General features: G+C 46.4%; 1 protein-coding gene across 1 annotated transcript; it reads left to right on the forward strand.

Annotated features, from left to right (window-relative positions):
• Window positions 1-419: 419 nt before the first annotated feature.
• Window positions 420-11884, forward strand: LOC115456478 (C-C motif chemokine 4-like). The gene is made up of 3 exons (XM_030185578.1): window positions 420-683; window positions 6456-6567; window positions 11358-11884. Exons 1-3 carry the CDS (start codon window positions 611-613, stop codon window positions 11470-11472), a joined length of 300 nt encoding a protein of 99 aa, XP_030041438.1. The 5' UTR covers window positions 420-610; the 3' UTR covers window positions 11473-11884.
• The last annotated feature ends 1491 nt before the right edge of the window (window positions 11885-13375 follow it).

Genomic DNA, 13375 nt, shown 5'->3' on the forward strand with positions numbered 1-13375 from the left:
AAGACTGGTGTTCTAACCACTGGACCACTCCTCCACTCTATTTGAAGTCTTGAAATCTTTTCTCATATATATTTTGTCACCTGCCTCTGAACTGCCTCTATCCAGGCCATTCCATCAATCTATGTTAGGTCATGCATTAGAGGAGACAGTAGATTGCATGGAGGTAGAATCTGACATTCTGAAGTTTGGAAATAAAGTTTCCTCCAGCCATTTATATTTATATTTCAATTCAATCATTCTAATGGCTTTTTAACAACCGACTGTTCAAAATAATTTCGTTCTTGTCACATCCTGTCTTCTGTGCACCACATCACTCAGCAGCTCATCCAGCAGTTACTAAAACAGAACTTCTCAGCCCTGTACTGACCACCAGTTTCACACCTCCCTCTCCTCACTTCCTATTAAAGCAATTCTGGTTTTCTTTGTACTGCTGAATTTGCTCCATGATATCAGCACTCTGCTCATGGAAATTCCATTTTGTTGCCCCTGAATGTCCTCCAATCTTGGATAAATAGAGGCTAACAGAGACTGGGAGGTCAGTCGGCAAGGAGAAAAAGGAAGAGACTGAACGAGTTCTGTCCCTGGATATCAGAATCTCACCGACAACAACATGAAACTCTGTCTGACTGTTCTCTGTGTCACCCTTCTCGCTGCCTTCTGCTCCCAAGTTCTGTCTGCGCCTGGTGAGTCCTGTTTCTCCTTAGCTTCAGGAAGAGGCTAAAAACCTCTCTCTTCTCAAAGACTGCTTAATAACAATCCATTGACTTCTAACTCCTAGTATCATCCATTATCCTTTCATATAATGTTTTTGGTCTCATGCATTACACCAATGGTCTCTAATTGATCTCATACCTCATACTAATATTATCGGCTTTTGTCTCACTTAGAATGTAAACCACAGTGAACCCTGGAAGAGGGATATTAGCAGTATGCAAGAATTGATTTGATATTCTACAAATCATCATAATAACGCTTAGTTTTAGAGCATTTCTGTGTTGTACAGTGGTGTATTGTATTCAGGTACAATACATTATACCCTTGTGTCACTCTGACACATAGATAGTGTTCAGCCTGGACTAAGAGATATGGTTTAATCACTTTACCGTGCACATTCTTTGAAATATTAACTGCAAAGAAATTGAATTCCTTGTCACCTGTTTCTGAGTGGTCATCCTGACCTTTTTCTCTGTGGTGTTGGGTCTTGCTATATGCAACAGAGAAATGCTTTAGTTGGCTGAAGGAAGAAAAAAAGACCATATCTTGGGCCATGAAGCAGATTCCAGACAGTACAACTTCAGACCAAAAGAGATAGATCACGAGGCATATTTTCAAAGCACTTTGGGAGGCTAAGTTCCATAGGTTTCTATGGAACTTTGGGAGGCTAAGTGCTTTGAAAATGAGCTTGAATGTCATTTAAATATTGGACCAAAGGAGGCCAATGTTCAAACACACAAATGTGGTGTTTTAAATGCATTAGACGGCCGAATAGATACATTCTGGCCATTAAGATCACTACAGCCAGAAGTTATGCATATCAGCGGAGGAGGGATAAGGGTGTTCTGGGGAGGGGACGGGGGTGCTTAAAGTTACATGGCAAGCAGCAAAAAATTCAGCCACTATCCATATAACTTATGCATCTCTGTCTGAATGCAAGAACTGTGCAGAGAAATGTATTCATGAAAGGCTATACAGATAAATTAACTGGCTGACTTAAACATATAAGCTGGCTGCATATCCGGATAGCTTTGTATGGATAATCTTATACATTTTGGACCAGATTCTTTAAATGGTATCTAAAATTTAGATACGTCTGAAAAAAGCAAGGCGTGGTGTATAGAATCGCGCAGGGGGCCAGGGAACGCAACTCCATTTAGGCCACTGAAAACCTGGTGAAAATACCCGCGGCTAAATGTAGACGCGTTCTCCTGAATTCTAGAAAAGCAGGCGTAAATTTGATTAATGCCTCTGACGTGCCCACACTCCTCCCATGGCTGAGCCCCCTTTTCAGCTATGCATGTCAGGATTTACATGTGCCTCTTTTTAGAATACGCTTAAAAAGAAGCGCACTTAAATTCCAATTGCCAATTAGTGATAATAACTGGTTGTTATTGCCTGATTGGCTTGTTAATCAAGTAAGGAATGCATATAAATTGGCCATGTGAATATGTGTATGCCGTCAGACAAGAAAAGCAAGTACATTTTTACATGCTCTGGTGCCCTTTTACTAAGTGGCTATAAGCCCAACACGGGCTTACTGCTTACTGTAAAGGAAATACCACCGGGTTAGCGGTAAGGTCTCCCCTCCGAAATGGCCACGTGGCCGCACTTGCCGTTTCCTAATGAAAAGAAAGACCTACCTTTTACCCACTGCAGTAAAAGGGGGCCTTGACGCACATCGAAAACACATGCTGACACCAGCCCAGGCCCCCTTTCGCCGCAGCTTGGTAAAAGGGGCCCTCCGTGCATTGGCATTCCTGGGACAGCATTGGGACAGAGCTGAGGCACAGCTCTGAAGTACATGGAGACTCAGCATAGAATGCATGCAAATAATTGTGCAAGATTACTATGCAGTAGTGGAAGTCATTGACTTATTTCATTAATTTATTATTACATTTGTACCCCGCGCTTTCCCACACATTGCAGGTTCAATGCGGCTTACATAGTAATTCGAAATACAAAGTCTTATAAGGAGAGAAAAATTTCAAACTGTAATGAAACATGATAAAGTTGAAGCTTGATAATGAATGATTAGGATAAGGGAGGGTAAACAGGATAGGATAGTATAGGTTGGGGGAAATGGGGTAAGGAGGGATAGAGTAAAGGAGAGATGGAGAAGAAAAGGTTGGGATGAGTACAGGGAGAATGGGGAGGTGTCAGAACAGTGTCATTGTAGAAATCTGTTTTATAAAGATATATAGGTCCTTATCCAGCTTATAATTGAAAAAGAAAAACGCCTATATTGCGACCCAAATCGGGAGATAGACGTTTATCTCACAAAAACGAATAAAAGCGGTATAATCGAAAGCCGAATTGGACGTTTTCAACTGCACTCCGTCGCGGATGCGGACAAAGTTGATGGGGGCGTGTCAAAGGCGTGGTGAAGGCGGAACTGGGGCGTGGTTATCAGGCGATCAGAGATGGGCGCCTTTCACCGATAATGGAAGAAAAATATGCGTTTTTAGCGAGAATTTAGGGCACTTTTCCTGGACCCTGTTTTTCCACGAATAAGGCCCCAAAAAGTGCCCTAAATGACCAGATGACCACTGGAGGAAATCGGGGATGACCTCCCCTGACTCCCCCAGTGGTCACAAACCCCCTCCCACCACAAACTATGCCGTTTCACAACTTTTTATTTTCACCCTCAAATGTCATACTCACCTCCCTGGCAGCAGTATGCAGGTCATTGGAGCAGTTATTAGGGGGTGCAGTGGACTTCAGGCAGGTGGACCCAGGCCCATCCCCCCCCCACCTGTTACACTTGTGCTGGTAAATGGGAGCCCTCCAAACCGCCCCCCAAACCCACTGTACCCACATGTAGGTGCCCCCCTTCACCCCTTAGGGCTATAGTAATGGTGTAGACTTGTGGGCGGTGGGTTTTGAGGGGGATTTGGGGGGCTCAACACCCAAGGGAAGGGTGCTATGCACCTGGGAGCTCTTTTACCTTTTTTTTTGTTTTTGTAAAAGTGCCCCCTAGGGTGCCCGGTTGGTGTCCTGGCATGTGAGGGGGACTCCTGGCCCCTCCCACGAACAAATGCCTTGGATTTATTCGTTTTTGAGCTGGGCGCTTTCATTTTCCATTATCACTGAAAAACAAAAACGCCCAGCTCACAAATTGTCGAATAAAACATGGACGTCTATTTTTTTCGAAAATACGGTTCGGTCTGCCCCTTCATGGACCCGTTCTCGGAGATAAACGCCCATGGAGATAGACGTTTTTGTTCAATTATGCCCCTCTATGTTGACTTTATATAGTAGGATATAACAAAAGAGAGGGAACAAAGTACAAACTAAAGTCCAAACAAAAAAACAGCACCACGGGCCTTTAAAAATGGAACACAGTTCTTTAATGAATGAGCCTTGACAAAAAAGACCCGACACGGGCCGTGTTTCGGTGACTAGCACCTGCGTCAGGGGTCACAGTGATGACGTGGAAAACTTGGGGAATAACTCGAATATATTCCTCTACAATATATTATTCCTTACCCCACGTCTCATGTAGTAAAAGCTACAAAGCACCAAGGCACTTTCACTTTCTGTATCCAAATGGAAACAGAAAGTGAAAGTGCCTTGGTGCTTTGTAGCTTTTACTACATGAGACGTGGGGTAAGGAATAATATATTGTAGAGGAATATATTCGAGTTATTCCCCAAGTTTTCCACGTCATCACTGTGACCCCTGACGCAGGTGCTAGTCACCGAAACACGGCCCGTGTCGGGTCTTTTTTGTCAAGGCTCATTCATTAAAGAACTGTGTTCCATTTTTAAAGGCCCGTGGTGCTGTTTTTTTTGTTTGGACTTTATATAGTAGTTCATACATAAACGGTTGCACAGCGATAAATGAATATCGCCAACAAAAGCCTGTGCTAATCTTGTTCTAGTACTTATGTGGTACTTTAATGATAATTTTAAAACCTATGAGGAAAAGACCTCAGAACCCCTGGTGCTCAGTGCCACAGCACAGACAGTTTAGCACTCAGTGGGCCACCTGCTTAATCACAGGCCAGAAAAACCTTCATGTTGTTTATAACCTTTTCATTTTTCATACCAGTGGCCTAGCTACGTGGGGCCACAGGGGCCTAGGCCCCCATAGATTTGGCCCTGGACCCCCTACCAACGACCCTCTTGACCCCCCCCTCCCACTGCCAACCCGCTGTCACCTACCTTTGCTGGCGGGGACCCCAGCCCCCGTCAGCCAAGGTCCTCTTCTTCCAGCGCAAGGCTTCATTCTGTTTCTGAGTCTGACGTCCTGCACGTACAGACTCAGAAACAGAACGAAGCCTTGCACCGGAAGAAGAGGGCCTCAGCCAGCAAAGATAGGCGACGGCAGGAGGGGGGATGAGAGGGTCGTCGGCGGGGGGGGGGTCAAAGTTGTTGTTGTTGGTGGTGGTGGTGGTGGCTGCGGTGGGGGTTCAGCAATGGCGGGGGGGGGGGGGGGTCGGCGGTGCTGGGGGGGGGGGGCTAAAATGTGCTCCCTCACCTCGGGCTCTGGACCCCCTCTTCCGCCAAAGTCTGGCTACGCCCCAGTTTCATACTTGTATTTTTGTATATCATTTTCAATTTTGCATTTAGAATATCAAACTGTTCAAAAAGCCTGGTACTCAACATCAGGCACTTAACTTCATTCCAGCACTCCCGACGGGGACCCCGTTTCGCCCTCCGGCTTTATCAAGGGAATTGCACTGTCCATCGTGTCCACATGCCATTTGTCATTCTTAAACTGACATTATGCCAGCAGGTTGCCCTCTGCTGAAGGGTCCTCCTGAGTGTCACAAGTTTAATGATGTTGGTGAAGTGGAGCACAGCTCTTAGTATAACTAATTTCCACTTGGTTACCATCAGTGAACTAGTAAAAGGTTCCCTTGATTTATTACCCAACGATTTTCCTGTAACTCGGTTTAGTACGCACCCTTCAGACAGCATCTTCAGTGACCCAGTGCTTGTTAACATGAGGATGGAACAATGGTTCAGAAGGAAGGATGCCCCTATACTGAGCCAATTCCCTCTATTCTGTAAAGTTTTTCGAGAGCCAGCTAGGGCCAGGCCCAAACCTTTAACTACCACAGTGTTAAAGTACTAGAAACTGATTCCCTATGAGGGAAGGCTAGAGGCTAAGGGCTATTTAGCTCGAAGAAGAGACAGCTGAGGGGAGATATGATAGAAATCTATAAAATACTGAGTGGAGTGGAACGGGCAGATGTAAATCATTTGTTTACTCTCCAATAAATGCAAGGACTAGGGGGCACACAATGAAGTTACAAAGTAGTCAATTTAAAACAAATAAAAGAAAATATTTTCTCGCTCACCATGTAATTAAACTCTGGAATTTGTTGCCAGAGAATGTGGTCAAATCGGTTAGCTTAGCAGGGTTTAAAAATGGTTGGGACAAGTTCCTAAAAGAAAAGTCCATAAGCCATTATTAAGATGGACTTGGGAAACTCCACTGCTTACTTCTAGGATAAGCAGCATAAAATCTGCATTACTCGTTTAGGATCTTGCCAGGTACTTGTGACCTGGCTTGGTCACTACTGGAAAGAGGATACTGGGTTTGACGGACCTTTGGTCAGTCCCAGTATAAGGAGGCTTACAAAACACATACGAGAGTCGCTTCATCATTTCTGTGAATCTTTTCCACCAGTTTATCTCGTGTATTAAACCTCTGGAAACAGAAGCTCAGAGTTGCACAACTGAGGGACTTTTTCACTTGCACTGATGGTTTTCTTCTTTTCTTCTTTTCAGCGGGATCCGACCCAACCTCCTGCTGCTTTAGTTATGCATCACGGCAGATACCCCGAAAGCATGTCCGAGAGTATTACTACACCAGCAGCAGGTGTACTCAACCAGCCGTAATGTAAGTCAGCATTCAAAGAAAACCTCTTTCCCACAAATGTTTAAAGCATAAATTCTACAAAAGGAGTTCATTTGTGAAGTACATAGTGCCTGCAGCCCTTTCACTGCTCAGACTGAGGGGCTCGTTCTTCCGGGACTACCACAGGCCCAACGCAGCCTATGGTGGTATTCTCACTTCAAGTGTGCATCATTTCCAGGAGAAAAAGAAAAACCCTGGAAATGGCTTGCACGGCACTAACCCGGCAGTAATCGGGATTCACTGCATGCTGCCCGTTTACCGCTGGGCAGGGGCGTAGCTACGAGGGGCCAGGGCCCCCGTAGATTTGGCCCTGGACCCCCCTTGCCGACGACCTTCTCAACCCCCCCTCCCGCCGTCAACCCGCCTTCGCCTACCTTTGCCGGCGGGGGACCCCAACCCACGCCAGCCGAGGTCCTCTTCTTCCTTCGTTCTGTTTCTGAGTCTGACCTCCTGCACGTTGTACGTGCAGGACGTCAGACTCACAGAAACAGAACGAAGCCTTGCAGATCAGCCAGCGAGGTTCTCTTCTTCCGGCGCAAGGCTTCGTTTTGTTTCTGTGAGTCTGACGTCCAATGTCAGACTCACAGAAACAGAACGAAGCCTTGCAGATCAGCCAGCGAGGTCCTCTTCTTCCGGCGCAAGGCTTCGTTTTGTTTCTGTGAGTCTGATGTCCAATGTCAGACTCACAGAACAGAACGAAGCCTTGCAGATCAGCCAGCGAGGTCCTCTTCTTACGGCGCAAGGCTTCGTTCTGTTTCTGTGAGTCTGACATCCTGCACGTTGTACGTGCAGGACGTCAGACTCACAGAAACAGAACGAAGCCTTGCAGATCAGCCAGCGAGGTTCTCTTCTTCCAGCGCAAGGCTTCATTTTGTTTCTGTGAGTCTGACGTCCAATGTCAGACTCACAGAAACAGAACGAAGCCTTGCAGATCAGCCAGCGAGGTCCTCTTCTTACGGCGCAAGGCTTCGTTCTGTTTCTGTGAGTCTGACATCCTGCACGTTGTACGTGCAGGACGTCAGACTCACAGAAATAGAACGAAGCCTTGCAGATCAGCCAGCAATGCCGCTGGCTGATCTGCAAGGCTTCGTTCTGTTTCTATGAGTCTGACGTCCTGCACGTTGTGCGTGCAGGACGTCAGACTCAGAAACAGAATAAAGGAAGAAGAGGACCTCAGCTGGCGGGGTCCCCTGCCAGCAAAGGTAGGTGGCGGTGACGGTGGGGGAGGGTTGGCAGCGGGAGGGGGGGGGGTCAAAGTTGTTCGTGGTGGTGGTGGCGGGAGGGGCTAAAATGTACCCCTTTACCTCAGGGTCTGGACCCCCCTCCCGCTGAAGTCTGGCTACACCCCTAAAAGGGTAGCGGTAAGGGCTCCCAGCTGCATGGCCACACAGTAAGAGTTATCTCACCGCGTGGCCATTTTTTGGGGGGCTTTTACCGGCTGTGTGATAAAAACAGCCCTGGTGCGCAGGAAAAACGGTCCCCACTGTATAGCAGAGGGCCCTTTTTCCTACAGCTTGGTACAAGGACCCCTTAGTTACATGTGAAAAGTCCACATCACAGAGTATTCCACAAATTGGCAAGACAAACTCAGTTTACTTGTTTACTCTTTCCAAAAATACTAGGACTAGGGGGCATGCAATGAAGCTACTAAGTAGTATCTTTAAAACAAACTGGAGAAAATATTTCTTCACACAGGGCTGGATTTTATAAATGGCGCACAAAATTAAACACTGGAAAAACTTGGTGCTAAGCACTATTGTGTAAAGGATGTGCGCCTTTTACAGAAAAGCCCTTAAGCGTGGATCTCTTGTCTAACTTTAGGTGCCAGGCTTAGGCCTGCTGAAACCTGGTGTAACTGCTGGCACCCAAAGTTAGACACACACTGACCCAGTATTCTATAACTACACGTGCAAATTTTTTGGCATGCCCGACGGGCCCATGCTCCTCCCATGGCCACACCCCCTTTTGAGCTACGCGCTATGGGAATTAGGCACAATGCCTTATAGAATAATGCACAGGCAAATGTATGTGCAAATATTAATGAGTGCCAATTAACATTAATTTCTTGTTAGCACTCAATTATTGATGTCATCAAGCTTGTTAAGCAGTTAATTTGTGCATGATCTCGGGCATGTGTACAAACTTGGGCATATACAGAATCTGGGGAGTCAATGAATAATTATACATTCATCTCTGAGCACTCTACCAGAACCCTTATCCACACTCTTATCACCTCTCGTCTTGATTATTGTAACCTGCTTCTCACCGGCCTCCCTCTTAGCCATCTCTCTCCTCTTCAATCAGTCTAAAACTTTGCTGCGCGACTCATTTACCACCAAAGTCGCTATGCTCACATTAGCCCTCTCCTTAAGTCACTTCACTGGCTCCCTATCCGTTTCCACATTCAATTCAAACTTCTCTTATTGACCTACAAGTGCATTCACTCTGCCGCTCCCCAGTACCTCTCCACTCTTGTCTCTCCCTACGCCCCCCCTCGGGTACTCCGTTCTGTTGATAAATCTCTCTTATCTGTCCCCTTCTCCTCTACTGCTAATTCCAGACTCCATTCCTTTTATGTTGCTGCACCTTATGCCTGGAATAAACTTCCCGAGCCTGTACGTCTAGCCCCCCCTTTGGCTGTTTTCAAGTCCAAACTTAAAGCCCACCTCATTACCACTGCTTTTGACTCCTAACCACTGCTCAGTTGCCCTGTCCTTTATCCTCACCTCTTTATTCCCTTACCCAGTGGCGTACCAAGGGGGGGGCGGTGGGGGCAGTCCGCCCCGGGTGCACGCCGCTGGGGGGGTGCCGCGCACCTGTCGGCTCTTCGTTTTCATGCTCCCTCTGCCCCGGAACAGGTTACTTCCTGTTCCGGGGCAGAGGGAGCATGGAAACGAAGAGCCGACAGGCGCGCAGCACCCCCCCCCCCCAGCGGCGTGCACCCGGGGGTGGTCCTTCGAGCTGCACCCGGGGGGGGTTATTTTGCCGGGGGGGTTGCACTGTTCTGGGGGGGGGGGCGCATGGGCGATCTGCCCCGGGTGTCAGCACCCCTAGGAACGCCACAGCCCTTACCCTTAATTGTTCTGTCTGTCTGCCTGTCTTATCTAGATTGTAAGCTCTTTGAGCAGGGACTTTCTTTTTGTGTATGGTGTACAGCGCTGCGTATGCCTTGTAGTGCTATAGGAATGATTAGTAGTAGTAATTTCCTGCCAGAGAATGTGGTAAAAGTTATTAGCACTGTAGGGTTTAAAAAAAGGTTTGGGCAAGTTCCTAAAAGGAAATGCCATAAGTCATTATTAATATGACTTGGGAAAATTCACTGCTTATTCCTATGATAAGCACAGTTACCCAAGTCCAACTTTAGTAGCAGGGGTAACTGTATAGAAACAAAGTAATATTCCAATGCTATTCACTCATCTTATAATCAATTAACCTACAGTTCATATAAACGACACAGTGTCAAAAGCAATCTTCAGAAACCTCAGCTGGTGATTCATTTCACATGAAGAGACACAGCCCTATGTCTCACAAAAATCGTCATTGGTTTCGCTTGCAAATTTTATTAAAAATATATGGTAAAAATGTTTAAAAATCAGAAACAGATGTTTCTAATAAAATTTGCAAGTGAAAGCAGTGACGATTTTGATGAGACATAAGGCTGTGTCTCCTCATGTGAAATGAATCACCAGCTGAGGTTTCTGAAAATTGATTGTTTGATAGCCTTTGGACAACGTGTCGTTATATGAACTGTTGGTTAATTTGATTATAAGATGAGTGGATAACATTGGGATATTACTTGTTTCTATTCCTGGGATAAGCTGCATAAAATCTGTTTTACTCTTTTGGGATCTTGTCAAGTACTTGTGACCTGTTGGAAACAGGATACTGGGCTTGCTGGACCTTCAGTCTGTCCCATGACTAGGGTACTAAAGGGTGTTGCATGTCAGGACTGAGGTATATAGCAGTGGCATAGCCAAGGGTGGGCTTGGGTGGGCCCAGGCCCACCCACTTTGGGCTCAGGCCCACCCAGTACCAGCATAACTATAATGTGGCTAGCAGGGATCCCCAAGCCCCACCAGCCGAAAACTCCCAACAACTGACCCTCCTGCATACCTTGTAAATAGCAGATCTTCGCATGCAGTGAGCTGTGATTGATGCATACTGCTCGCACCGGCCCCATAGCCTTCGCTCTGATGTATTCTTGCCTAGGCGGAAACAGGAAGTTGCATCAGAGGGAAGGGTATGGAGCCAACATCAGCAGTGCCCGTTGCTGGTGAAAATCTGTTATTTAAAAGGTATGCGGGAGAGGGAGGATATTTGAGAGACCATATGGCATGCAGGTGAGAGGACAGACCACATCATCTGTGGGATGAAGCGGGGTTCTTCTGTCCACCCATCTTGGGCCCAGGCCCACCCAAAATTGGGTGTCTGGCTACGCCCCTGGTATATAGGCAGACCTCCTTTATGTATGGGGTTGTGTAGTGAAAGAACGCGGGCAGCTACAGGTCATGGCTGAGAGAAATTATCTGACCTGCATACGATATAGATTTAAGGGCCAGTATGTTAAGATCTGAGACCCACTTGACGATGTATTGAAGTGAATCTGGGTGCAGTCAATATAGTCAGTGTTGGGGTTTTTTCCCTAAGACTTTTATAGCATTAAAAACAGCATCTTCATGACTAAAAGAGGATGGGGACATACGAACAGGGGCATAACTGGGGAATGTATATTGCTGGATTTCCCATTAACATGGCTGCCATTTTCTCTACAGTTTTGTCACTTGGAGGAACCGAGAAATCTGTGCCAATCCAGAAACAAAATGGGTCCAGGATCACGTGAACTATCTAGAAATGAATTCAAAGCAGTTGAAACCCAGCAACATTTAACACCTTACGTTTGGGGATTCAGTACAGGGAATTCCCCATCACTTAACGCCCATGATTCAGGCTGAAGGACAGCTGATCCTAAAGATGAATGTTTTATTTCTTCTTGTGTAAAAGAAAGACATTATTTTGGTGCAATTAAATTTGTATATGACTTGCTTATTCTTAACAGTGAATGTGAGACACGATGTCACAAATTGTATGACTTCTATCATGCAGTGACATCACTTACGTTGAAGAGAAGGTCAGTTAATTCCAGATTCTGATTATTTATTTTTGGAAACATTTTGTTTATTTTTATATTTGTAACATGCATTTTATGTAAATTCATATCTATTTCTGGAGCTGGCTGGCCAGCACACCTCTCCACCCAGGAGCCTGAAATAGAAGGCCTTGAGATTCTTTATATCTGCAATAAAAATGGTTTTGTTCTATTCATTGCTTCCTTTCATAATCTTCTTTGGATCCTGGTCCCAGGGACCAATATAATGAGCTGCAGTAGGACGGCCAACTCAAGGGTATCCAACGCTCTAGGTGAACCTTCAGCCATGCATGCCTGCATCAGCCCAGGGGCAGCTCCCCTCCCCCCCCCCCCTCCCTTAGTCCAGCATCTCCCCATCCCTTGCCCCCAACAGTTTCCCATCTCCCTTTTCCTCCCACCCAACCATTTAGAATCTCCCTTTTCCTTTCTTACTCTCCTCTATTCCAGAATGGCACCTTCTACCTATCACCCCTCTCCTCCCCCTCCAGCATTCTATCTCTCCTCCACCCCCCCCCCGCCCACCCCAATATCCATCTTCCAGCATATCCTGCTTTTCCATTCAACCTTCTGGGACCTGCTGTCCCCGCCACCCTCCCTATCCCAATGTCAAAGGATTCAGCACCTACAGGTCTTTGAAGCTCAGGCCTGCATTCAGGTACTGCTGCCTACTCCACCCACTCCAAGAGGAAGTCCTGCGTTGGACGGGGTGGAACAGGATAAGTACATAATAAGTACATAAGTAGTGCCATACTGGGAAAGACCAAAGGTCCATCTAGCCCAGCATCCTGTCACCGACAGTGGCCAATCCAGGTCAAGGGCACCTGGCACGCTCCCCAAACGTAAAAACATTCCAGACAAGTTATACCTAAAAATGCGGAATTTTTCCAAGTCCATTTAATAGCGGTCTATGGACTTGTCTTTTAGGAATCTATCTAACCCCTTTTTAAACTCCGTCAAGCTAACCGCCCGTACCACGTTCTCCGGCAACGAATTCCAGAGTCTAATTACACGTTGGGTGAAGAAAAATTTTCTCCGATTCGTTTTAAATTTACCACACTGTAGCTTCAACTCATGCCCTCTAGTCCTAGTATTTTTGGATAGCGTGAACAGTCGCTTCACATCCACCCGATCCATTCCACTCATTATTTTATACACTTCTATCATATCTCCCCTCAGCCGTCTCTTCTCCAAGCTGAAAAGCCCTAGCCTTCTCAGCCTCTCTTCGTAGGAAAGTCGTCCCATCCCCACTATCATTTTCGTCGCCCTTCGCTGTACCTTTTCCAATTCTACTATATCTTTTTTGAGATACGGAGACCAGTACTGAACACAATACTCCAGGTGCGGTCGCACCATGGAGCGATACAACGGCATTATAACATCCGCACACCTGGACTCCATACCCTTCCTAATAACACCCAACATTCTATTCGCTTTCCTAGCCGCAGCAGCACACTGAGCAGAAGGTTTCAGCGTATCATCGACGACGACACCCAGATCCCTTTCTTGATCCGTAACTCCTAACGCGGAACCTTGCAAGACGTAGCTATAATTCGGGTTCCTCTTACCCACATGCATCACTTTGCACTTGTCAACATTGAACTTCATCTGCCACTTGCACGCCCATTCTCCCAGTCTCGCAAGGTC

This window comes from Microcaecilia unicolor, chromosome 13 (genome assembly GCF_901765095.1).
Source record: "Microcaecilia unicolor chromosome 13, aMicUni1.1, whole genome shotgun sequence".
Lineage (NCBI taxonomy): Eukaryota > Metazoa > Chordata > Amphibia > Gymnophiona > Siphonopidae > Microcaecilia > Microcaecilia unicolor.

Coding starts and splice junctions, on each gene's coding strand:
- LOC115456478 (XM_030185578.1), top strand. CDS start 611: ATGAAACTCTGTCTGACTGTTCTCTGTGTCACCCTTCTCGCTGCCTTC. Junction 684..6,455: donor CCAAGTTCTGTCTGCGCCTG/GTGAGTCCTGTT, acceptor TCTTCTTTTCAG/CGGGATCCGACCCAACCTCC. Junction 6,568..11,357: donor TGTACTCAACCAGCCGTAAT/GTAAGTCAGCAT, acceptor TTTTCTCTACAG/TTTTGTCACTTGGAGGAACC.